General features: G+C 38.9%; 1 protein-coding gene across 1 annotated transcript in view; it reads left to right on the top strand.

Moving 5' to 3' along the window:
- Positions 1–314: 314 nt before the first annotated feature.
- The window catches only part of AGMO (alkylglycerol monooxygenase), a 187,583-nt gene continuing 160,357 nt past the window's right edge, over positions 315–27,540 (top strand). Inside the window, exons 1-3 of the mRNA XM_054641335.2 lie at positions 315–511; positions 7,179–7,309; positions 20,830–20,981. Of these exons, the coding sequence (XP_054497310.2) occupies positions 383–511; positions 7,179–7,309; positions 20,830–20,981 (412 nt within the window). The 5' untranslated portion in view covers positions 315–382. The remainder of the gene's footprint in view (positions 512–7,178; positions 7,310–20,829; positions 20,982–27,540) is intronic.

Raw genomic sequence — 27,540 nt, 5'->3', positions numbered from 1 at the left:
AACTCCAAATCTGAGCAATAATTTCTATTCTTGCGTCGAATTCTGTCTAAAATTGAGAAAGGGTGACTTGAGCTCTGCGGATTTTTGAGGTTCTGAGACTTTTGAGGGTGAGGAGGGAGCTGGGGTGCGCGAGAGCTTTCTCCCAGCTGCCAGAATCGGGCCAGGCAGTGATGACACATAAAGAAAAAAGAGCCCCCAAACCCAAGCAAGCATCCGAACCAGCACGATGCCAGGGAGGCAGAAATTGTTGGCTTTCTCCAAGGCAGCCCTTAAGCCCTCGGGCCCACGGGGTGGCGAGGCGAGGCCGCGGCGGGGCGGCGCGGGGGCGGGCGGTGCGCGCCGTCCCGGGAGCGGAGCGCAGCGGGCGCAGCGCGGCCTGGCCATGGGCGCTGAGGCGGGCGGGCCGCGGGGCACCGCGCCGGGCCAGCAGCTCCGCGCCCTCTTCTACGCCGTGACGCCCGGAGAGAGCTCCTTCCGCACGGTGGAGGAGGTGCCCGACTACGTAGAGAAGGTGAGGGTCCCCTCCTTTCCCACCCTGGCTGCATCCCTCCCCCTTCCCTTCGCCCACCTGCGCCTGTTTTCGAAAGCCACGGGCGCCTCACTGAAACCATGTCCGCGAAAGGACACCTAACTTAAGATAAAACCGTCTTTCTCTCAAGGGCTTTCTGCCTGTAAGCTGCCAGTGTAACTGGGCCCTCTATTTTCATGTGTTTAAGTGATGATTTCTCCGGGTACCAAGAGCTGGAGTTTTCAGAGAAACACTCAGATATCTGAGGCTTGGTTCTAATGTTACATCCAGCAGCACGGATAAGATGAACAGTGACAGCAAACTGAACTGAGGAAACAAGAAAATATGATACTGTGTTTGGCTGTTATGGTTCTTAAAGCAAGCAAAAAGTCAGGTCTCTCTGTGCCCTTAAGTCAAGCTCAGTCAAAGACAGAAAAATAAAAGATTTCTAATTAAAATAAAAAATAAGGATTGTTTAAGAGAATTTAAAACAAATATTTGTGTTGGGACAGTGCTGTGTCCTAAATATCCAAGGCAAGAGTACAGAGGTCGTGGGTGAGAACTCCCTTGTCAGCAGGCAGCAGCGTATCTTCCCTCCCGTCCCGCCCTGCCAGTTTATTCACTTCCAAGAAGATACCTTTGCTCCCTTCTGTCCTACCTATTGCTCAAATCTTGATTGTCAGCTCCTTCTGAACCCAGATCGATGTCAGCTGCTCACAGAGAGAGCACATAAACAGTTTTGCCCATGTCAAAGTAAATTCAGCCCAGCTTCAGTAAAGAGCTGCACTTTTTACATGGGTTTGGATAGTTCTGACTGGCCCCTCTGACAGGTATACCTTGGAGTGCTGTGCAGCAGCTGCTGGCAGACTGCAGTGGGGGTGCCATGGGCTGTGCAGAGCAGTGCAGCACTGTCAGCAGCTTTCTGGGAACTGTAGTGTGCAGCAGTCCCTCACTGAGGGGTGTTATCTGCAAAGGTAAACCCTTTTGTGTGAGGTAAGCAGAAAGCTGCTGCAAGTGCAGCCTGTGTGTGCAGTGTCTGGTCAATGGACCGCTGTCCTCAGAGGTGTTTTGCAACTGAGCTACAGCATCATGATTAAGGAAGATCGATGGTTGTGCCTAGTAGGCTGATCTCTCCTTCCAGCTCTCTCTATTATCTCAGTCCCTTTTACTATTCCCACATTTCCAATGGAATATCATTCACTTTCTTGTCTGCAACATACCTTTATGTCCTTGGGCTTTATTCTCCCATGTGCAATATTCAGGTCAGACATTAGCCAAACCTGGAATTTCTTTTGCTAAGGCACACAGTTGTAAGTCTGTGAAAGGATTTTTAATACTTTGAATTATGAAAGCACCTGTAGGCTCCTGCAGTGTTGGGATAAGCTTGTAAAGGAATATTTCTCACAAAAAAAAATAGCATTAAAGAAAAGGTTTCCCATTACTGTTATACTTTGCTTAAATTCCTATCTTAGGTTAACTGTGCTGGATTTCCCTTCTGACAGTGCATTTTTTGCCAGAACAGATCTTTTGATGCTTGTCTCAGTGGGCATATAGAAGTATTTTAGTGGCATAAGTGTCTTAACTCTTTGGCTTAGGCAGAGTTCATCCATCCTCTTCTGGCCATGTTTATGGGCAGATGGCAGCTATCTAGTCCCTCTCCAGCTGCTATTCTTGACTGTTCAGGGAGCAATTACACGAGCAGTATATTCATTGGATTCATCAGCAGTAGATTTAATAGTGACCTGATGAGCCTTTCGAGGAGGTCTTGGGAGTGCTAACTCCTTTAATTGGCACAGACACAGAAGTGGATATCTGAACTCAATTCAACACAGAACAAAAAAAAATATTAGTGTAGAGCTGGTAACAAATGAAGGCCTCAGCTCAAATAATTCACTCTAAAAGACAATAATGTTGATGTGTGTGTGAAACAAACTACTGATTACATTAGTGTCTCTAAATGGTGTGGGATTTTCCTTTTATTTTTTTTTCTGAAACACTGTAGTGGAATTTGCATCTCAGATCTCTGATCTCTTGGGTATCAGATGGACAAAGGTATTTCTAGGACATGAGAAGGTGACATGGTTACAGCTGTGGGGATAGGCACTTCCCAACATTAGACAGGTGGCAGAACATCCAAAGTCACCCAAATATTCATGGGTTTAGCAATCTGCAGAATTGAGCTGTTGGTTTACAAAATACAGGCACTTTACAGGAGTGGCACCTTTGAGCTAGGGTTACCTGTGCTGTTACATCTGGGTGGGAAATGACAGCAGGGGGTGAAGCAGCTCTGGTTCTGAGAACAGAATAGTTTGTTTAACTTGTGCAGTGTATTTTCTGTCTCTGGTTACATTGCTTCTGTTTTCAGAAGCAATGGGCCTTGCACTGTTGCTCTGTATGTTGGCAGAGCTGTATGGAGTGGCCTCAAGTCTGGTTTAAAACATAAGCTGAGCCTCAAGTCCTGTTTAAAACATTAGCTGATCAGCTGCTGACAGTGACAAGCAGCAAAGCTCTGCAGCAGTGCCCAGGGAAAAGTCACCCTTTCAATAAAGGGTGACAATATATATCTCAAAAATTCTGGGAAAAGGGATGTGGGTCTTTGATAATCATCATAGAATTTATTTTTCTAAGACTTTTTGTCATGTAGAATTCAAATCCCTTAATTTGTCTGTATTTCTGAAAAGTTTGTCACTTTCATTTATCCAGGACAGGATGTACTAATGCTTGTCTATTCATTTTAAGAGCATCCTCTTTTCTATGGGTGTAAGATTAGGCTCTGCATGCTCTGTTAGTTGTTTTTCGTTTGTTTGTTTGTTTGTTTGTTTGTTTTAATTCTCTCACAATCTACAGATGGTGGAATGATTCTTTTTGTTTGCCAAACATAGTTTTCATGAACCACAAATTTACTTTGTAGCTTTGTAGCTTGCTATGGTCTGAAATTATCACCTGTGCTCTGTAAAGACTTACATGAGTCAGACTTCTGAAGAGACAGTCCTTCTGCTGAGAACTCCAAAATGAAAGGTTTTTCCTCTCAATTTACTGTTTTTCTTTTCAATTTACTCTCTTGAGACCCTAAAAAATAAGTTCACATTTAAACTCAATTCACACTTTAGGGTTTGCTTCTAAATAATGAGATTTTAGGGTTTGTTTCTAAAAATGAGGCACAGAACCTTCATATATAGTTTTACTTTTTTTTAGTTTTACTTGGATGTTGGGATTCTTATGTTATAAAGATCTGGGACTTTAGGGAAACAAAAACTGTTTCAAGAATTGCAATAAAACTATGAGTGTATGCTGAATTTCAACCTAGAATATTATTCTTTGCAACAGTATAACGTGGAAACTGATTTTAAATGGTCCTTTGCATTCTGTAGAGTTGGTTACTTAAAATGGAACCCTCTTACACAGTACTCAGAGTAAGGCTTTCATGTTATGGATCAGTTATTCAGCTAAACCACAAGCTAATGCAAATCTCCATTGAGCATTTGTGCTGTTGGGTGAAGAGAAAAAACCTGGAAACAGAGAGAGAGAGTAAAACATTTATGGACAGAAGATATCAAAATGATCTGTCTTATGTCACTGACTGGTGATGTCAACAGTGGCTATTTCTTAACTTTGTGCCATTTTGTTTGTAGAGACAACACTTGAAAACAGTTGTAGAGATAGCCATCCTCAATGGTCTCCTTAAATGTCTTCATTGTCCTTTTAACTTAAACAAAAAAAAACCCAAAAACCCCAAAAACCAAAAAAAAAGCCAAAAACAAACCAAACCCAAACAAACAAACAAAAAGAAACCAAGAAAAAAGAAAAGTAGTGGTTAGGCTAGTGTGACTATTTTCTCTCTTACAGTATTCTTTTTTGCCTGAATTATTTGCATTCTTCTTCTGTTGCATTGCACTTCATCCTTACACTGTGGGCAGTTTGGGTCAGGGAATGCCTTTTCATCCTCCATGACAATAGCTGTCATAATAACATCATCAATACATCCTAGCCTAGATGTAGTTGATCCCAGTGATTTGCTTTGGACCAAGCTTAATGTAGGTATGTGAGAGAGATGTAGTAATTTCTTAGATACTAAGGGGTATGCCATAAATCTTTTCTTTTATAATCTCCTTGATGAGCAGGAGGTTAAGGATGTCTGAATGTTTCTTTATCCTCCTTGCTATGACACCAGCCATTTGTGAGTCAAAAAGTGGCACCCACTGCCTGGCTCTTTCACAACTTCACAGTGGGAGGAAAATATGCAATGAAGTCAATAAGACAGAAGTTGTAATAATGTACATTAATATAAAATCAAGTATTTCAACTGTTTCAGAGGTTGCTAGGTAAAATGAATCATCACATGCAATACAGACAGTGTACATTTCCTATTAACTGTTTTTACTTCATGAATAAGAAACCTCAATTTCTCTGTTCTGAGCCCATTCAATTTGCTCTGCAGCTTCTGCTGTTCCATACCTTAAAACTGCTCTTAGTCTGTGCTAGAACTGCCTTTTAATATTGTCATTAAGTGTTTTGTGGTTTTTGTATTAAACCTCTCTTTTCTCTGCTGGAGTGTACAGCTGCAGTCATCAAGCTTTGTTTGGTAAATTAGGAATCTGTTATTTGATTATATCAGTTAAGAAAAGTATGTTAAAAGTATGTTAAAATTAAGTATTTCTTATTGACTTAGAAATTAAACAGATATAGAGAGCAAAACAAGGAGTATTTATATTTTCCTTGTATGTTTCATTGCTTTCAAATGGAAGGTTTTAGGATTTCCTTACTCTTTTATAATATATTTTATTATTATATTGTTTCCTACTTATTCCAAATATTGAAAGATTTGCCACATTGGTTTTCTTGGGTGCTGTTTAGGCTTTATGGCCTTTACAGGTCTTCCCTTTCTTTCTAGATTTTTATATCATCAGTTGGCGCCTATTAGAAACAGGCTTTTAGATGCCTAAAATGCTGTTACAGAGTAAGCTAGGCACCTAAATTAAAAAGTGTCATGTTGATATTAATCTCTGTTCATCTGTTATTGTAACCTAACCCTGTGCTGCTGAAGTTTATGAACTTTCACATTTTCTAGACACTATAAATCTCTTGCTGTTTGTATGGTTCGAATCATCCAATTCTTCTTGGACTGAGCAATCTGGTCTGTATCCATCTTAGTCTCTTTAGTGTCCCAGCCTAGTAGGAATTCCCAGATCATATCTCATTTGGCAACAAAAATGAGCGCCCTCCAGAATGCGGTGGTATTTGCAGAGACAACATGCTTCTATTAAAATGTTGCATGGGCAGGAGCAGCCTCTCTCCTACAGCACTGCAGTTTGGAGGGTTCCAGGCACTGAAGCTGTAGGTGTTTGCAGGCCATTTGAAGGGAGCAGAAGCAGCAGAAAACTTACAGGGCAAGTATGGCAGTGTAGTTCCTCCCAGAGTGGTGCAAAACTACTCTTGCATTTCTCTTGCTCTGCAACATGGTGGGAATTTTATGCCTTAATATAACCAAAAAGCAGTTGTCTAAATGTCTCAAAGTTTTCTATGAGACATTTTCAATGTCACCTAAAAGTTTTCTACAGAGCAAGGGAGGCTGTTGAAGGAACATTTGCTTGCACAGAGATCTGATAACTCCTTCCCATTTTCCTTGCCACAGGCCTTGTAGATTTTGGGGCCGATGGCTAAAACTGCCACTGCCTAATTCCTTCCACATGTGAAGTGCAGGGACTGTTAGGACTCCAGTGTTAGTAAAAAAAAATGCTCTACGACTTAACTGTTACTCAAGCCTTTTTCTTGTTGCCTGAGATGATAAAAAATTGAGAACAGGTCTGAGAGTCCTCACCAGTTATACCTTTCACTAATGGGTGCTGTTGCTGTACATTTTCAGCTTTTCTTGGGATAGAAGATGGACAGTGAGAATTGAATCCCAAACTAAAGCAATGTTGTGAGTGTGAAATGTTCCAGTCTTGTTCATCATTATACTTTTCTGCAGACGGGCAGAAAACTGTTTTGCAGGCCGTATAATCCAAAAGAAAGAGGGAAACATTGTATCATTGTCACTTGGTCTGGGAAGAGAACATGATGTATGGCCCAAACTGGAACGGGCTGCATAGTTATTTCGTTCACTGATGAAGGCACATACAGAAGAGCTGTTGTTGTCTGCAGTGAAAAGCATGGCAATAGAAATGCCAAGTAGAAGGAAACTCACTTTACTATATCTTTCAGATAATAATGTTGGATACCAAATTCAGTGGCTGAAAACACTCAAAAAACTTCATACAATATCAAATCCAAACTATTTTCTGTTCTACTTTGTGGTTGGAGGAGTCCACAAATATTGCTGCTCTCACTGACATTGCTGCTCTCACTGATTTACTTAAATATGAGAAATATAGATTTGGAAAGACTTTTGTGTTTTGTTCTGATAATGTTTGAGTTTATGTGCAGAATATGCAAAAGAAAACATTGTGGGAGGAGGTTACTGCAATAGATTTATGCTGGTGTTTTGGATCAAATGGTAGCCTTGGTTATTCTGTTTTTTAAGGTCCATGCTATGAGCTTTATTACAGTAGCTACTAAAGTGCCAGCCAATCTGAGAAGCATCTCACTGCATAAAATGCTGTTTGGAAAAGTATATCTAATTTTATTTTGTTGTGACTTTTTTTTTTGTTTTGTTTTTGCAAACTATTTTTAGAGTATTCCATTCTTCATTACTTTTATTGGGCTGGAGTTTGCTGTCAGCTGGATTCAGAAGCGTAAGCTGCCGGGTCGGATCAATGATGGGATAAGTTCTCTTTCCTTGGGTATCCTGTCCCGACTACCAGAGTGAGTATATGAGTACAGCCTTGAGGTTGTTTGGGTTTTAATCACTAAGAAGGAAGAAAATATAATTATGTATTGAAGTTGTTATTGCTAATCCAAAATGATTAAACAAGGCATCTGGACCTTTCTTTATGCAATTAAATATTGGTGCCGTGTATAAAATCATTCTAATCTGTAAGGCTAAATATGATTCTTACAGGGTGTTCTCCAGCTCCACATTACCAATTTATCATCAATTATATTAATCTATATTGGATCTTGCTGTCACCTTTTGCTGTTTCTGGGACTTCACCTGACTTTACTATATCTTATGTTAGACTAGATTTTAGAATCTGGGTTTTCTTTCATTAAAATATGGAAAGATAACAAAATAAAACCAACAAACCAAGTCCGTTGTTTTTTGTTAACCGTTAAAAATAAATCTGGGTGCATGTAACCAGATCAATAGAACTGTGAATATGCATGTGATCCAAAGTGCTTTGAAGACAGTCATAATCTTATGTTTGACTTCAATGAATTTTAATTCCTGGGAGAATTGCTGCAGACATGATCGTATAATCCACTCTCCAATGTAAATGCCATAAGATTAACCTGAATTAGTTTGTCGAGTAGAGTTGTGTTTTAAATAAATAGCCACTGTGGATTAACTGTGAATCTCAGTAAAAAAATCCAGCAAATTATTTATATGAATTGCTCTGTTTGCCAGAAGTTTTAGCCACTTGTAAGTAATATCATGTTTTAGATATGCCTTTGCATGATATGAGCTTCCAGATGATAGATTTTATTGCATCTTTTCTTTTCAAATGGGGTTACATTTCTATTCCCTGTGTGTGACTTGGCAGATGACCTTCAAATTGTATATAATCTCTTCATTATAAGAAGAAAAGCTTTTATCATTTGAATTTTACTATATGGTATTTGCAAGCCTTTCTGTTATTCCCCCAGCTTTTTTTCAGAAGCCTCTGCAGTTTTTCAGCCTTCTTAGTGTTGATGTCTCAAGTGCACTCCATATTTCAGAAATTACTACATCAGTGCCAAATAATGAAGTCATTTGTTCTCTATTTCTACTTGTTGTTCCTCCCTTTATATATCCCAGATCCTTTGAGCTGTCTTTCATCCCTGAATACTTTCTTGGATTCTGTGGCTTACATTCCTCATTCATAGGCAATATGTTCTTATATTTGGCCACATAGAAATACATGGATTATACATTTGGTCCTCCTGAAGTAGCCTGAATCCATGAAAAGTTGTCTTTGTTACCTAGAAGTCCCTGGTTTATGTCACTGCAAATTTTGCTAAAAATCTTTTCTTTCATACCAGATTCTTGATCAAATACATTAAAAGAGCGTAGCAAGAAAAAAACCAAAGAATTATCCCTTCTGGCTAGTAGAACTCATTTTGTGAAATGTGTAAATCACTCTCTTTGTAATCTATTGATCATTTGTCATTTGGTTGGTTTTTTTAAACTTTTTAATCAATACAGTCTTTGACAAGTCTATTAGGTACAATGACAATTTCTGATAGATTATGTTAATTATCAGTAGTAAATATGCCCTATGAAACCTTCTAAAGACACGGTCCAAAACTCTTGAAATATCTGAAAATGAGAGGCATGAGCTTTCAATATGAGAAATACTCAACCATAAAGTTATGTCTTCAAACAAAGTTATGTCTAAGTTATTTGAAAATTTAGTGAAGTTATTTTTACAGATAGTGTACCTATATTCAAATAATTCCTAATTAATTGTGAGCATGATCTTGAAGGAGCAATACTAAACTTTTCAGTATGCTTTATGAATTAATGGAATATTTATGAACAAATTAGATTTGTGTACAGCAACACACGACCCTGATAATGGGCTACTGTAGTCTGTATGAAGCTAACATTAAAATAGATCAAATGTTGCTTCTTCAACTTAGCCCAAATTCTTTAAACTTGACAGGCTTGTCATGCTGAATATTTACCTTTATTCATTATTGTAAAGCAAGGCAACTGCTGTGGCAGGGAGAAATGATATATCTGACTCCGCGATATCAGAAGGCTAATTAATTACTTTATTATACTATATTATTCTATACTATATTACGCTACATCTAAACTGAAACTGCACAAGCACTCAACTGAACTAATCTTGTGACTGTCTCCTGACCAATGTCATGGCACAGTCACAAGTGTGACAGTTTGCACAGATTGGTCAAGAAAACAAAACACTCACACCAGAATCCAATCAAGCAAATTCCTTCAGGTAAATAATCTTCCAACACATGCCACGTGTTCCAAAACACAGGAGCAGCAAATGAGATAAGAATTGTTTTGGTCGCTGTGCTTCTCCAGGAAAAACTTGAGAGAGAATTATGTCTCTCTCTATTCAGAGAATATGAATCCCACAATTCATCTCAAATATTCAGAACTGATTAAGTTAAACAAAGGGCCTGAGATACATGTAAAGTAAGTTTGAATGGTTTTGCAAGTCCTTTTGGCTTTATTTTAAGAATACTGAAACTATTGAGATACACTCATTCCTGGAAGAAATGCTTGCTAAGAAAACTGGTGGTGTGTGTGTGGAATGCAGCTTTGCAAGGTGCTGAGTACTTTTATTATTTTGGCACTCAGTCCTTTGCTGCAGAATTTGGCTTGTGGGCTATGCAGTTTTCTTTTGCAAGATTGTTTCAATTGAGTGAACCGAATGATCCTTATGGACTCGAAAGTTTGCAGGGTCAGGCAAATCTCCAAGATCGGCGCACCTATTTATTGTTACACCAGCACAAGAAGTCTCTTCCAGGTTGCTTGCACAGCTCTCCTGACTGGAAATACCAGACCCTCCTCAGCAGTTCTTTCCAAAGAAGAGTCCTGTAACACTTTTAGCTTTTTGTGTGAATTTCTGTGTGAAAGAAGCAGGCAAAATACAGACTTCCTAAATTATTTAATCTCATGTTAATATTGCAATTCTAATGGTGACTGCTTAGTGTAACACCTCTTTTTTAAGTAAGAGGAGTTGTGAATAACAGACTGGCTAAAAAGGCTCTAACTGAAAAACACAGAACAATTTACCCTTCTGTCTCGTGCTTCCATGGTGTGAAAGAACTGGGTCAGACAAAAATGGGGGAAAAAATAGCACAGGCAAAAATCTGTTGCTAAGATTTTCACTTCAGTCTGTCCCTTTCAGGAAGAAAAAAGGTAGGGAAAGTTGACAGAAACTGCTAAAACAATATTTCAGCAGAACCCACAGCATCAGGGGAAATAGTAGTGCAAATCATTAACAGCTGAAGGTTAGATTAACACACCATTGATTGTATCCTCTCCCAGGGACTAATTTTCATTTTCTCAACTAGCAGCAATGGTTTGCCACTTCCTTAAAAAAATCTGTGGCTGGGTCTAAAATGGTGGCTTCAGTGTATTAGTTAAAATGAAGCTTCAAATGTGTCATTGCAAAGAGGTCTTTACATTTAATGAAAAAATTAGGAGTCACTAACCATAGTCAGCTTCTAAGTACTTTTTCCATTTCACAGTCTGTATAAAGAACTATTTCATGTCTTGAGGACAAACAGTATTTATTTAGTGTTTCATACTTGAACTTTTTGTTGAGAAAGTGCAAATCATAAATTGTTGATACTTGTATGCCAAATGGTAAAAATGTAGGTGCAAGAGGAAAAGTCTAATCAGACAAGGTAATGTTTTTGTTTTTAGGCTTTAGACTCAACAGCATGCAGTAAGTTGAATGATTTGTGCATACATCTTGTAAATCTCTTGTAAAGTAGCCCATGCATTTCTTAAATATAATTTTCCCTGCATTAATGCATACTGTGCATTCCTCTGCATGTATAAATACTAAATGTTGTATGGAATGAAAATTAATTTGGGAGAAACTTGTATTACTAAGTTTACTCCCAGGATCTTAAATGTTAGTAAAAAAAATTCTGAGAACTTTTATTCTAAACAAATAAATAAATAAATTTTCTAGCTAACCATTGCCAAGAGACTTTAAATGCTGCTTTAAAAATATTCTCCCAAGAGAAAGTTTATTTTGGGTATGAATATCCATTTTACAAGTATGTGCATTATTTCATATTGACCCATTTCTTCTTTTAAAGCAGCAGAACATAAATCAAGTCAAACAGTGTTTGGGGGATAACTGAGGTAGGTATGTTTTCAAACTAGTTGGGAAAGTATTTGTTCTTTATGGTCATGCTCAATTGCCAATTTTTAGTGTTCTGCTCTGCAGCACAGTCATACAGTGTATGAGTGTATATGTATATAATGTCTGACACAGTTTGGTCAGTTGAGTCTGCAATGAACTTCTCCATTTCCAAAGAGAATATTACAGTCTGTGTACATTATTTAGCTTGATTTTTGAATCAGAGGAGGTTGGAGTTCTCTGAATTGTTGAACATGAGAATGGAATGAGTAAATCTTTTTTGATTAGTTCATGCTAGTAAATATGTTAAGAATCTACACATCAGCAATAATTAAATCGAAGGAGTAAAAATCCTGTTTCTGCTGTAGACCAGTGTATTCAGTTTTGTAAATCATCTGGATTTTAAATAATCTTTTTTCAGAAGCTGTTTTGAAGAGGCAGTTTCATGTACATTTTAGACCAGCAGCGCTCCCAAATGAAGCACCTTTGATTGATACTTCTGGTTGCTCATTCCTCCGTCTGTACCTTCACTTCTCTTTGGCCAGCATCAGCATTTGTGTTGCCTTGTGCTGAAGTAGCTTGGGAAGCAGGTCCAGCACCTCCCCATCACATTAACCTGCATCAGTTCTTACTATGTCTGTGCACAGTCTTGTGCTAGAACAAGAAATGGGATTGGAGAAGAGCAGCCAGAGTTAAAGGACAAGAAACACTCAATGCTTTTGTAGCATTACTGAGTCACCTGCTCTATAGCATATATAAAATTGCAATCTAAAACCAAAGGTTTTCAGTTTTTAAGAGGAACAAAATGCAGAGCTGATTAGAATACACTTTCTTCAAGCTGGTGCAAGTTATTCACAACCTTGTGGAGCTGGGAGTGTCTTGACAGAAGAGAAAAAAGTTGCTTGCATGGATTTAACCATTTGAAGTTATGTGCTGGTTTCCTGAAGTATCTATTAGATACATCATATGTCACTATAGAAATTTATAATCTCATAAATTACTGATTGCATTTCTTAGAAGAAAATTTGATACATGCAGTTTCTCATAAATTATATTTTCACTTCAAGACTTATTAGGTACATTTTTCCTCCACATCTGTTTGACTAAGACTTTGGACAGATGTTTGTTTAGAGCATGGTCAGATGTGTTGCTTCTGGTCCAGCTGCCCCCTTAGATCTGCCAGCATAACTGCACATTTAATTGCTCCCTAACCTGGTCCTGACAAAGTGATCTCGCTAAAAGCAAAAAAAACAAAAGCCCCCCAAGAACTATAAAAGAGGTGTTTAAGCTCAGCTGCATTCATTTCGACAGAGCCAGGTCAGGGAGCAGCTATGCATGCAATTATGGTGGCAGGTCTGAGGGCTAGTAACCACCACACTTGGGGCAGTGATGAGCAGATGGGGCCAAACTGGAAAGGTAGTTACTTAACCTGGTTAAATGGGAAGGGGAGCTGCTGTGCCATGCCATGCCCTTAAACCAGCTGAGCTTCTGGCTCCTGCACTTGTGTCTTTCTTGTAGTCACTTACATAGTCCTCTCTTTCTCGTGTTGGTTCAGGTGCTCATCTGATCCCAAGTGGAGTTATTTGAGTTCACTCTCTGAGCAAAACAGTATTTGCTTTAGGCAGAGAGACAAGCAAATTGTCTGGGAATGGAAAAGGGACAGCCAAGAGCTGTCAGGCTTTAGGTTCAGTCTCTACAGAACCTGCGGTCACAATCATGCCTGCAGCAGCTAGTTATGGCAGTTTAAGGCACTGTCAATAGATGTGTCCAAAAAATACAATTTTTAATAAGTAACAGGCCTGAAAAGACAGAATCTGCTCACCTGCCTATTCCTCCCACTCTCCAAGAAGCACTAGGTAGTTACATATTTCACAAGAGTACCCTCCTGGCTTCACTCTCCTATATACACAGTTGATTGTTCCCACATTTTGCCAAAGGTCACAGCCCTCACAGCACTCTCAAAAGAACAGGTTTTGAATTAAGTCACTAATCTTCTGTAGGTAAAGCAGTCGGAGTAAGATAAACAATTTCAGTAAGGGAGTAGTTCTGTGCACCAGGATTTGATAGGATTTTCAGGACATAAGCCTGACTCTGGAAGGAGATTTTCAAAATCAGTTCAATTAAACTCATGACAGTGACTGTCTTACCTGAATGGTTTTTGTTTAATCTAATTAGATTGTTATTTTTTGGGGCTTTTTTTAATCTGACTTGCATTGATGAGCCAATTGGGACTAAGTTAGTAAATTAGTTACTTCTGTGTGGATTGATTATCCTGTGTTCTTACTGTATCACTTCAGCACAGTTTATAATTTTGGTGTAAATCATGCCATGCCTTCCAGTAAATCCAAATCCAGCTGTGCCCGGTAAAGATGCTAGTGCTTCCTGCCTGCTCTCTCATGCTCATCACTACCTTCCTAATCCCCTTTTACCATCTGCACCCTTCCCAGGCATATCAGCATTTGTTTCAAGCAGGCTGGAGAGCACATGTGGGCATAGCTGCTGGCAGAACACAGGAGTTCTGCCAGTGAGACTTTTTAATGATGAATAAGGAAAGATCTGAGCCAGAATTTAATCTCTGGAGTTTCTAATGAAATGACATATAAGCTACCTTGCATTACAAGGAAGGATTTGGGAGAGCTTGGATATTCTCAAACTAATTGACTGAAACAACTGGTAGTCTCTATGTTCTATAATGTTCTGCAGATTGCTGTATTTCACGCAAACCTGTTAGGGATCCAATTATTCTTTTAGGTTGTAACCTCTTACACAGAATGCATATTTTTCTACATCCTTAGTATTGTATCATGGTCTTTTTCTGTACAGTGGAGCCAGTAAGTGTATTGGTGATTGCTCATTCCTAAAGTCAGAGCCCAGCTTTACACCTCCCATGTCTTCAGAAGCAAAGAGAAGCTGTCAGGGTACATGTTCAAATATACTTGTGCTCTTCTGTGAAGGTACTGTGAACTGAATTTACCCTTATTGAAAATATGGTATTAAGCTCAGTAGTCTCTGTAGCTCACCAAATATACTGGTTTCTCAAATCCATTAAATGTTGTGCAGATTTTTTGTTCCATGTTTTTGTATTTTCATTAATCTAAATTGTGTCATTTTCACACATTTTGAAAAAAACTCAAAGCAATTGCTTGTGTATAGAGTACCCTTCTGACTGAAGGACATCTCTGCCAAACAATGAATTAATCTTAAATCAGGACTCCACTAGATGGAGCACAGGGGTAGCATTTTTAGAGCTGGCCAATCTAGTTTCTTGGGTCAACACTTATAAGTTAGGAAAATTGGGGAAAGTGTCTCTTAATGATTCTGTAAATCAGTGTTACAGATCTGAAAAGAATAGACTTTCACTACTATGTATTATGGACAAAAACAAACTAACTTTTAAAACATTCAGAAGTATGACCAAAGGAGTTCAACATAAATTCTCATGTAAATATTTTTCCTTATTTCATCATTTGATGTGCTATGATGTTTCACTGAAGCTATTTCACCATATTTTTATAGACCATAGGAACTCTTACTAGTTCCTTTGGATTTTCTGAATCTATCTAGAACAACCTGAATTGAATAGAACACCCTTTTCTCATTACTTGTTTATATGTGACCTTTGAGAATATTACAGGCCTGTTCCCAACTCAAACCACAATGCAGATTTGCTCATTTCAGTGGAACAGCCAAGTAGGACAGATCAAAATCAGACCCTCAACTGGAAAAAGGTCCTACTCAAGCATTTGTATTGAACTCATGTGGTGATGGTTGTACAAAAATTGAAAAATCAGGAGCATTGCCTTGTAGGAGATGACATTGTAGAATATTCCAGTCTGGTGTAACCTGAAGATACTAGAATATAATTTACTGCCCCCAGTGCTGGGCAGGTATAAATAGGTATGAAAAAAATACAACTTCCATTCTCATAAAAGAAGAGGAATAAGCTACCATGCCAGAAGCTCAGTTGTACTGGTGGTTTTAAACTAGGCTTTTTAGGCTTTTATAGATACCATGTAGTTAAAAGCATCCGAAGACCTTTCATAAATTTAGGGCATAATGAGTTACTACTGTGGATTATATCACTGAAGGCACTGGAATTTCTCATGAAAATATCTCTATTGTATTTTTAACTGATACAATTAAAAATTTACTTATTCATGAGCAAAGATAAACAAGTTGAATTATGTAGCAAGACTAGGACCTAATTATAAAAAAAGTGTAACACTGTTGCTATTTTTTCTTCCAACACCTGTTGTTTCACAGTTTATGCCATTCACTACTGTAAATTAATATTTGTGTCATAAATTAGAGGATAAAAAGTGAACTGCAACAGGAGTAGGTTTGGGGAATAAAAGGCAGTTCTGTCAGGCAAAATATTGTGCAGTACTGTGTAAAATACAAGCAGTAGGGATACCTGAGTCACCTCCCTTTTACTTCAACTTGAATTTGATATTTTCCTTTGTCCTTGAGGAAAACTGGAGGTTTGTATTGTTTAGGCTAAAGTGCTGGAGAAGAAAGTCATACTGAGGAAGAGGAGAGGCTTTGATTCAGCTTTTGTGTCTGGTGGGAACATTTTCTCAAAATGTAGGTGCTATTTCCTGTAATCAGGGGTTTTCCAGAGCCTGATAATAATTTCCCAGCTGTATCATTTTGGTGAATTATTCTTTAGCCTTGGGTTTTGCATATTAAGAATGGGAGAGGAGATCATATTCATCTTGATGATAGAAAACAGGGAATAGAACTCCCACAGCTCCCTCTCCCTTTCCCTCCACCTTGTGGAAAGTTTGGCTTTGTGCTAAAGCGTGAAAAAAGCCTTGACTGCAGTGTGTCAGGCATATTTCAGCTCGATTTGTGTCAACCCTAATAAGTCAGCTGACAAGGTAATAAATTGGGTGTCTGTTCACGACCTGGCACCTGTACAGGAAATAAAAGGGGATTTCAGTTGCAGCAGATTTGCTTTGTTTTACAAATGGATCTTTTCTTAAGACTCCTCTACCTCCTTCCCCCTTCTTCTCTTTACTGAAATCATGTTATCAAAATGTTTATTTCAATTGTGGCTGGAGCCAGTGTTTCATCTGGAAAAGAAAGCTCTATGAGTATCCTTGGAAATAGAAATCTTTATGATTTTCATTCTGAAATAAAACCTTACAGAGCATTTAATTATTCATGCATCCTGCTGTTACATAAATGGTCTGAATAACTTAGAATTGTTGAGAAACTGCCTTTGTTCAACATTTTGAAACTTTACATTTATATAGTTTGAATCAGGCTAGAAAAACAGAATTTATTCAACCCAGGGAAACTGTAGTAGTAAGATCTCACTATTTTTAATGATAATATAACCTTGTGACCAGGGTGTCTTAACGTGCTTCCCTCTGTGCCTGACCTCCAAGGATGCAAGACTGTTACAGCCCTTGAGAGCACAGCTTTTGTAGGTCCAGCTGTAGGGTTGTGTTTTTAGCTCAGGGGCACCAGGTCAGTTCCCAGTGTGATGTGAGGTGGTGACTGCAGTAGTGGTGAGAGCTGAGGCAGTTTCCTTGGGCTGTTCACTTTTGGTACACAGATCTTCCCCATGCTTGGAAAAGAGACAGCAGCTCCTGTCTCTGACCCTTTTCATTTTTGGTGACTGTCCTGGGCACCATGGAAGAAGTTTCCTAAGGATGTGGTTTCAGGCTCTATGGCTGGAGGAAGCAAAACAGGACTGTATTCTTTGAAATGGGCAGCTGCCTTTTCTTCCAATTGAATTTCTTCCACCTTTTCCCTCCTTCATTATCCCATAGGGATCTAGAATAAGTAGATCTTCATTTCCACACGGAGAGTTCATCTCCCAGAATTTCCTTCTTGGACTTTTTTAATTAGAGGAAGTGATAATCTGACCCAGTGGAAGGTGAAGGGGGAAATGGTTTATTAAAAAAAAATATTATTGCCATTAATTAAAGTAGGTATGATCTTTAGAAACAAGGAGACAAGAACTCTCAAGGTCATAACAGTTACCTAAGTGTGCTTTGCACATAATAGGAAAATTTTCAGCAGTAGTGTTCAAAATCCAAGAGGATAAATCTATGTAATGTATATAATAAAGTTTTCTATACAGTCTGTCTGTTTTAGGATTTATCACTCTTTATGCAGAGGATTGGACTAGATGACAAAAGCTTTACCTGTCCACTTCTATCGCATTTAGGGTTACAACATTTAAATGAGGCAAAAGTTTTCTTAAGTTCTCCTCGTATTTTCAAGAATTGAAAAAGGAACTTGAGGTGAAAAAAGGGGGAATATAAACCTTTAAAACTCCAAGTCCACTTTAGGAATTGTAATTGAATGCAAGCTCTGGTCTTTCCTATCACACTATAAATAAAAAAAAAATACTTAGTTAAGCAACCCTTCTTTCTCCAGCACTGCCTAGGAATATGATGGATTACTCTAAATTAATTACAGTAATCAGCTAACGTTATGTGCTGTAGAGTTGTGATTCAAGCATGAAGGAAAGAATGCAGAGCAAATTGCATATATGAAAAATGTGTTGCAGGGTTAGCTCAAGGTTTACACCTTGGCCTCAGCCTGTGGAAAAAAAAAAGGACTCGAGGGTGAAATACTGAAATCTGATCAAAAATGGAGGAAATGTTTGAGGTCACATATCTTTGGATGTACTGCAAAGGCATTATATGTTAATAAAAGCAGAAAAATAAAGTAAGAAAACAGTACCTAATAATAACTGATACTCTATGTTGCAAGAGGTGTTTTAAATTTCCTGGTCATTGAAAAGATGTTAAGAAATGCCCATTTCTTTGTGTTCAATAATATCAGCTCCCTTCTGACCTGTTGTGAAATGGATTGAGAATTTATACTGAACTTTACAGATTCCTCATGAGGTGAATTGCAAAAATCTGCTTGGACACATATAATCTTCTTTAAAAATATTTATAGAACACAGCTCTTATGAAAATTAAACATGTTCCAGGTGTGTATGGTCCACCTTCTGGGCACAGCCAAGTTGTTTTTGAAGTTTTAGATACACCTGTCCTTGCTAGTCAAGAGACATTCTTCATGGTCAAGCTGCTAAAATGAAATGAAATTTCATGGGGTTTGTTGTGTCTTGGTTTTATTCAAAAGAAAAACTTGTATGATTATAGTAAAGCTGGGAATAAGTTGCAGGTAAGATGTGCACCTGGCTGTGGAAAAAAATATTAGTTCTTCTGAGCAACAGCTACTTGCAGTGCTTCAGTTCTCAGGATAAAATGGTGGATGTGATACTATTGTGCTTGCAGGCTCTTATTGGGAGGTTGGGATTTTTAAAAGATTACTTTTTTTCTTCATTAATAGAAACTAGCACCACAAAAACTCAAGGTGTTTTCTTCTAGGTCTATTCAAAACACCATGGGAAGAGGTGCTAATGCCAGGTGTATAAAAGCTCTGTGTAAAAGGCATAAAGCAAAAAGATGATGTTCAGCTATAGCATGGGGGATGGCTTGCAAGCTGAAACAACCATGCTTGCTGAGCTTCCCTTCTGTTTCAGTGCAGCTGCCCAAAAGGACAGGGCATGGTCAGACTTTCAGGGATGTTTTCCAGATGTGTGAAAAAAGTCTTTAAAGGGGAAGGAGTATATATCCTTTTTTGGTTTTGCAGTTTCTAGTATTTCTCTGGCCATGCTGGCAACTATATCAAAAATAATCTATCTGAAAAAAAATGAGGCAAAAAGGGAGGATATTGAAAGAAATATCTCTGAGAAGTGGTACTGAGGCAAAAATGAGCAAATGTGACAGATGCACAGGGAATCTTTCAGCTCATTTCAATGTAAGGTGAAGTTCTAGATGAGACTAAGGTGAAATAGAGATGTTGGTCTGTCCTTTGGGTGGGATTTTGCATGGCTGAAACACAAATGTGTGGTTTGTTGCCCCTTCTATTTAAGTAGTGTCTACAGGTGTGCTATCTGCAGTGTTCTTTGGAAGCTACCTGAATTTGTATCCCAGAGTCTTTCTTCAACTATGAATACGTTTTATAGGTTTTTAAAGTCTCGCATGACTTTGTACAAAGGTGTTGCTGATAATTCTTCTACCTCCCCCCCACAGAACAGCAGCAGCATAACATCTGAGAACCACATTTTGTGTGTGTTATCTTATTTCCTACTCTTAGGCCCTAAACTGAGGTGAATGTCAGCCATTGATATATAAAAAAAGGATATTTGTGACTTTTCTGTGATTAGTATCTTTCCCCTACTTCTCTTTTTTTTTCCATTTTCTGCTTTTCAGAGGCTGATTTAATTCAGTTTACCACTGTTTCACTACATTTTCAGCAACACAACAGAGGAAAGTAGTAGGAGACAGTGTGAGGAATCTGCTACAAATCCTGCTGTGGACTGGTTTCTTCTACAAAATTACCAGTTTAAATATATATCCATCTGCATCTGTGGCACCATTTCACAGCTACCTGAGCTAATTGCCACCTGGGCCATCCCAGTGCCTACAGCCTCTCGCCTTCAAACCTGGGTTTAATGCTTCCAAAATCTCATCCAGCAAAATCTAAGTAATTTGTTTAGAGGTAGCTCAGGACCCCAGTTGGGGAAATGAGGTAGTAGGGTGCTGAGAGGAGGGTGAAACCATGGCAACCCAAATTTGTATTAATCTGAGCAGCTGTGGAGAGTTACTACTAGGTCTGGCCTGTCCATTCCAGAGCTACTTTCTCCTTCTCCTGGTCTCAGTGCTGAGCCTGTGTTAGGCCAGGGACAGCTACCCTGTCCCTGTAGTCCAGGAACTCAGTGGCAGTGAGAGCTGTCTGGGGGCTTTCCTTGCCTTTGCAGGTTCATTATTTTTTTTTCTTTCCCTCTATCAGAATGCAATTGCCCTTCCCCTTCTTTTCAAAGGCACTGGTCATTGTCTCCTCCTGCTGCATTTATCCTCTGTTGAAGTGAAGTGATATGATGAGCAGATCAAACATTTCAATGCTCCTAGAAGTCCTGCCCCCTTCCATGTTCTCTCTAGTAGTGGAACCAGTAAAGGTATTTTAATGTAATACGTTAGAGTTTCAGTGTAATTGCTGCTGCTCTTCAATCACTTCTGACTTACTAGTTAGCAGGTATGGGTTTCTTCCAGTTTTGGGAAAACAGGAACACCATAATGCCTGCAGAGCACAGGAGTGCTTCAGCCTTTGAGTGTACCTAATGCCACAACATAGGTGGTGAGTGGGCGGGAGTTGGTTTTAGAAACCTTGTAGACACTAAGCAAATGTTTCACTGAAGTCAATAGTAGCGTCACTTGACAGAGGCTGAAGAACTTGGAGAGTGGTTTTATGTGTTGTAAAAAGATTTCCAGCTGGTAAACTGTAAATATATAAAAAGTTATGAAATTAAAACTGACAGAATTACTGATAAAAATTTCTGGATCTCTATTTCAGTGTTTTATTCAGAAGTATTGAGTTAATTAGTTACATATACGTATGGAATAACTACAGACTCTTTGAACTGCCCTGGGACTCTCCATGGACATGGTATCTGACATTTCTGGGAGTGGACTTTGCATACTACTGCTTTCATCGCATGAGCCATGGTAAGACTTAACAAGTTTTTCATGTTTCAGCATACAAAATACATTAATATCTATGAATAAAGTGAGGTATTCATTTTTGTTTCTATACTTGATCTACTCTAAGCATATATAGCTGCTCTTCTTCCCAAGGGTTAGCAAAGATAAACTTTTAGCATGGGAAATAGTTAATGCATCATACTGTATACAATGAACACAATGTTGTGAAAGGAAGGAGTATAATTTTGAAAGCAGTTCAACAGAGAAAGTGAAGTATCATGGAAAAAAGTAAGGATAAAATAGTGAGTACATAAAAAATTGAGTTCAATATCCCTATATACCTGTATGAAAAATCCAGCAAAGTACAGATAACTATTTCAAAAGAATCTGGTGGATGTACAAACTAGAGAGCAGGAAAAAGCAAGATGGCCAAAATAATGGAGCCTGTGTAAATCATGTCAGCCATTTCTGTACATGTATGTCTGTCTCATTACATATTTCTGTTCCCTAGTGAAAACAAATATCAGCTCTAGCCTTTTATAACATATCTGAAAATGCAATATTACTTTCTATCAATCCTAGCTCTGGGCCTGACCTAAAGTCTGTAGCAATGAAATAAATTTTTTTTTGTTTTTTAAGAGGGTTTAGACTGGGCTTCTCAAAGCTGAGTGCCCACAGCCTGCAGAAGCTGTGGGATGTAGTAGTGATACTTTTTGTAATGTGCCTTCAGAAAGGGAAAATGCTCTGCTGCCGGTAGGTCAGTGGAATATATGGAAGTAGGTAAGAAAGGAACCTGAGCTGCTGCGAGGAGTGGGAGAGAGGAAGGGTCCCTCCCAGGTGGGGATGGCAGGCGGGTGTGAGAACAATGCAGGGTGGGTGTAAAGGGATAACAATGGTGGGGGACGGGGCGGGAGGCGAGGAAGCAGGGGGAGCTGGAACAATGTGTTGAGGGGGACATCACGGCCAGGAGCTGGGAGCCCTGCGTGGGTGTACGGAGACTGGGAATACGCTTCACAAACAATGACATTAACAGTGCTGGCAGGGCTACAGCCTCAGGCTAAGAACTGCATAAGAGCAGGAGGCTATTCCTGTGTTTTAAAATAAAAATAATTGCCTTCAAGTGTTAGAAAATTGCCTTGCTAGTGTTAGAAAATCACTAGCTGGGCTGTGCTTTCTCTGGAGTCAGTGGTAAAATTCCCACTGGCAGAAAAGGGAACAGGGCCATCTCTGCGTTCTCTAAAGCAATGGATATATTTCTGTTTCTGCAGCAACTTTGTGTTTGCTCTTCTCTGTTTTTGTTTTTGATGGAATACTTAATAGGTGGAATTAATCTCAATAGGTGTTTTAGAAATAAAAACAAGCCAATTCTATATGTAATGGAGTTGAAGAAGCTGTAAGAAAATGCTGCTCTTCTCTTAAGAAGGTCAGTGCTAAACTATTCAATAAATGTTAATTTACTTTTCTTCAGGTTACAGAAATATTGTTCGCTGTTAGATCTGTGCTACTTAGCAGGGAACTGATGAAAAATTGTAGAAAATCACTCTAAGTGGGGATTTTAGTTTAACCAACACTCTTCTCTGGTCAAACAATGATGAAACCTGTAGCACAGCAACACAGCTGCGAAAGTCAGCTGCACTGAAAGTTGCTGAGGAAATTCAAGGAGATGGTTTTAAAAAGGAAAAATATCTTTGCAAATTGAGAAGAAAGGGCACTGGAAAAGTTGCTGGTACAAGCAGACAAAACACACCTTTGCACTAGAAAGTGACAGGGCCTGGTGATTCAGGCTTGGATCCTACAGCAAAGTTCAAAATTAATAGCACATGTATATCCCAGGAAGTTCAAGCTGTGTGGGCTAGCTCTAATTGTTTCAAACTGAAAAACTAAAATTCAGATACGTTTTTTTAGTTGTTTCTTAGAACTTGATATAATTTTGATACTAGGAATTATCATCATCATGTAGCTTTTCCTGGCTGCAAGCAATAATTTGGTAACTCAATCCCCTGGCATTTTTACTGCCTTATTTCATGTTAGACATGAATAACTAGATTTTTCATTCTACTATTTCATAAATTTTCTTGAATCACTACAGATTTTAAAGTTTCTTCTGTAGGAGAAACCCTACTTTGCAATATAAAATTTTTACCCTGCATTTGAGGAGATATTTTTTCCTCTTCACTATATGCATGTAATAGCTATTATCCTAAACTGAAGTTACACAGCAACAAAAGGAAGTATTTTTAGGTGTGATCTCATTTTGCAAAGGATAGAGTTATTCTAAGTATGTGCTTGTATTTTCCATTGTTTGCAGTAGCCACTGAAAGGTTAGGAAATAAAATGCTTCACCACTTACTCCAGCATTCTTCTGGGTCTGATCCAAAAGCCATGGCAGTCAACGGGTCTACTTAGACCCTGCTCTTTCTCATGGCATTTTAATGAATTTATAAATCAATGTAACTTTTCCCTTTGTTTCAGTAAAAAAACCCCATAATGGCTGTACTACTGGAAAAAGTATACTGTAAAGTCATAGGTTTTACTTTAAAACTTTTTTTTTGGGGAAGGATATGTGTGGGTTTGAAGGATTTTTACCAGGTATTTTCATCTAGCATATATGGATTACTCCTCAAGTTTTCTCTCCAGGTGCAGAGACCTTGTAGAGTTAGTCCTCCTAGTGAGGGGGATTTGGTGGTCCCAGAGCAGTGCTGAGCCCCAGCACGCCCTCCCCGCGCCCTGGCCTTAGGGACACTCCTGTTGCAGACAAATAACAACCGCAGTAAGGAATTTGGAAGCTCTGTAAACTGATTTCTTCAGCAGCCACACCTTTTAATCACAGGGGGAAATCTAGAGAATTCCAGATCCGTTCAAAAACACTGGTGCTGGTGCAGAGCCCAGGTCCCGGCTGCGGGTGTCTGATGCCCAGCTCTGCTGTGGGGGGCTCTGCTAGATCCAGGGCCACTCTTGGCCTGAGCAGGTCCCTTGGCAACAGCTGTGTGCTCAACCCTGTGCTCCAGTGGGGAATAGTGGGGGCTTGCAAGGCTCTGGTGCTCTGTAAGGGAGTAGTTTTTAATCTACACTTCCCGGAGGATCACATCTTGCAGAACAGAGTGTGTTTCTGTCAACTGGGGTAATTTCCTCTCTTCTGTCAGGCCCTGGAAGAAGCTGTCTCTTCTTAACAGCAGCTTCCAACACCTCTTCTTTTGTTCTCCTTTCGTGCTGGGGAATTTCCACTGCTTCAGCGTCCCTCCCCTCAGACAACCTGGGAGAAGCGAGTTTCCTTCAGCAGGGCCAAGCCCCGCAGCAGCTGCATTGTTCTGCCTGGGCCCCGCTGGCCGGTGTCAGCCGCTCGCCCCATTGTCCGCTGGTGGCTTCCAGCCGCCCTGCGGGATACGTGACCTGGTCCCTGTCAGCCAAGGGCCGAGCCAATATGAGCTGATGGTTTGAGTTACATCTGAGGTCATAAAATAGACCTCAGCTGATGAGTATATCCTCAGCAGATTCCCCAGCTGCTACATAAAATTTCAAGTTAATGGTGTGTCTCTTAATAATTTTGAATTTATTTATAGTGGATGAGAAATGAGCCTTCTACACCAGGTGTATTGTATAGCAATAGACTCCAAGCTTCTCAGATTCTCCCACCCCACAAGACTGACCTTTTGGCCAAGTCCAGCTTCTGAAGGGTTAGAGGACAAAGAAGGAAACCCTGAAAACTAATGTCGGAATTGTCCTTCAAAAGACCATGCCTCAGACTGTGACAAAATGTCTCAGCTGAGGATGTTGAGAAATTTTTCTTTCTAAGACTTCAAATAATAGGAAGTTTTGTAAACTTTTCAACTCCTGTTTTAAAGTTCTTTTGGAGGGGTGTTTCTCTTAGCCATGACTTAATTTGCTTCTGCCTTTTCTCCCAGTGAGCATCTTTTGTTACAGTTCCTTCAGCAGCAGAACTGATTTCAGAAGTGTCTGGCTGCTCTTTCCTACACCATGCTGCAGTTCACAACCCACTCAGTCCTGAAAAAAAATCATGTATGGAGGCTGTGTGCATAAGATGACTGAAATAAACCATGTTGAAAAACAAGGTTGTGTTGCATGTCTTTCTCAACAATTCAGCTCAGTAGTCATAGGGGTCAACTTAGCCACAGAGCAGGACATAAGCCAGATGTGCTAGCTGAGAATCTATGGGATTAAGTGGAGACTTGAGAGAGAGCAGACAATTTTCTGAGTCAGTAGTGCACAGGCAGGTAACCCATTGTTTTATAAGGAGCCAGAGTGGATAAATAGGCACAGGTAGTGTCTCAAGACTGATGCCATTAAAACAACTGGAATGTGCAAAAGTAAAAGCCAATCCTGTTCTTTCTGATAATTATATATGTATTGTGTAGTAATAATAATCCTAATGTGTCACTGGACACTAGTGCAATACAGTGTTTGTTGTTGCTTAAGGAGATGAGTTTAACCTTGTTAGAGGAAAACACAGCTCAGAGGCTCAAAGTCTCTTCACCATCTATATTTGCTGATAATTTTTCGAGGGCATATTGAAATCATATGATTGTATTGTCTGTATTTATCTGATCCATTCCTGCCTTTGAAGTGCCTCTTTCATCTGCTTTTTGTCATGTACTTGTCTGAACTCAGTATATTAGCATGGACTTGTTATGTAGATGTTATATTGGCAATTGATACTATATTGAAGTAATTTTTTATTTACAGGGTTTTGGATTTATGGGAAATTCATTATAATAACGTGATGTCTGACTTTTCTTAGAAGGTTTGCTTTTCAGGAAAATCTGTGCTCCTCTACAAATACAGCAAATTGTGGTGCTCTTTTACATGCCAAGGTGGGGAGAAGGTAGGGGTTGGTGGTGGTATTTTTTAGGCTTATTTTTACATGTGGAAAAATATTGTTGTTTACCTAATTAGAAATTGAGTACCATATTGATTATCCAAAATGAAACAAATTTAATTTCACCCTAGTGAAAGATAGAAAATGTTGGGAACTGTCAAGTGACTGGAGGAGGCTCTGCTCTTTTTCTTGTCACAGCTTGTGTTGATTGCAAAGGGAATTGATACACAATCATTAAGAGACAAATATTCTCTTCTTGTGAATTATACAGAAAACATTTTTTTGCTGTTCTGTCAGTCGATTTTTTTCTTATTTTTTAAAGGGGTTTATGAGAGCAGGATACTAAAATGCTGTCCTTCCTAGCCTCACAAAAATAGCAAAAGCTATTGTCATAGCTGGTTGTCATATTTTCTATTCCATCTTCTGATTGATTCTAGTCTAATACTGAAGACAATACAACATGAATTGAAAATAAATACATGGTTCAGGTGACTATGACTCATTCATTGCCATTCAAGTTGACTGTAAGTAAACGACATATTTTTTTACTTTTATATTCCTGTTTTTTTTTAACTTGTCTTTTACCATTCTCTTATGTTTTTACAAGAAGAGGTATTCCTTTACTATATGCCTTTTAATTTTTTTGAGTGGACACAGAATTTGTAGAAGACCAAAGTCAATCTTAGCAAATCAAGATGTTGCCATTCCTTTTCATATTAAAACATACATTTTCTTGAGAAAGTTCACCTGAAAACTCCATCAGCTGCAATGAGGCTTCCTGATATGGAATGTCTAGGGTCCCATAAAATTATAGGAGCCTGCTTGTATTGTTTTCAGATTGTTATTGTTCATAACAAGTTCCTGTTGTTTGAAAGGCTGATTTCTTGTGTAGTGGCAAGAATAATGTCCTGATATGAGGTGAGGTTGACTCATTTAGTCTGTTAATTTTATTGTGGCATATGCAGATAGCTAAAGCCTCTTCCTATTTTACTTTACAGGTGGTGAGATAATAATTGTCTTTCTGAAAGTTCTTTGTAACCTGAAGAACTTAGAAGATGGAAATAAGAGGGAATCCACAAGAGAGTTTTTGCTTAGTTTTAATTTCTGAATATCCTAAAGACATTTACGGGTGAATGGATTTTCTAAGTATTTTAAATGTCAGATAATTAAGAATAATGGTTGTAACAAATCTGCGAATAGGTTGGACGTCAGACAAAAGTGATTGGCTGTGGATTTTTGGCTCTTTCTAGCTGCTGTAGGATGTGGTCTGGAGTGGGAATACAATGTAGTGAAGGGTAGGAGATGGCTTGTTGCTGTAGGACAGGAGTTCAGCGCCATGGTCTGGTTTCAACAGTACACTTGCCACGATTCTTGTAGGTTTTCTGTAAATATCTGGTAATTTTTTTTTTCCCTGCAGGATACTTGGAGAGAAAGGCCTGACTGTTATGGATTAGACCTTGATAAAGTACAAAAGCAATCTTGTTTTTTTTTTCTGATTCCAGATACAATGTATTTTAAAAATCATGAAATACATGGTAATGAAAGCGTGAGCTGACAATATTATGACACAATTTTTATGCCAAAATTCAGGTGCTAATTCCATCTCCTCTCAGCACTATTCATCTTCTCTCAAGCTCCCACCATGACAAGATCTGGCGAGCTCCCCAGTACAAAATGAAAAGGAAACTATTCCTCTATTTTCCTTGTTTGTCATTTTATGGTTGGGAAAGTGGCCAGCACAAGGTTAAT

This window comes from Agelaius phoeniceus, chromosome 1 (genome assembly GCF_051311805.1).
Source record: "Agelaius phoeniceus isolate bAgePho1 chromosome 1, bAgePho1.hap1, whole genome shotgun sequence".
NCBI lineage: Eukaryota > Metazoa > Chordata > Aves > Passeriformes > Icteridae > Agelaius > Agelaius phoeniceus.
The sequence above is the reverse complement of the archived record's forward strand: the minus strand, read 5'-3'. Positions and strand labels throughout refer to the sequence as shown.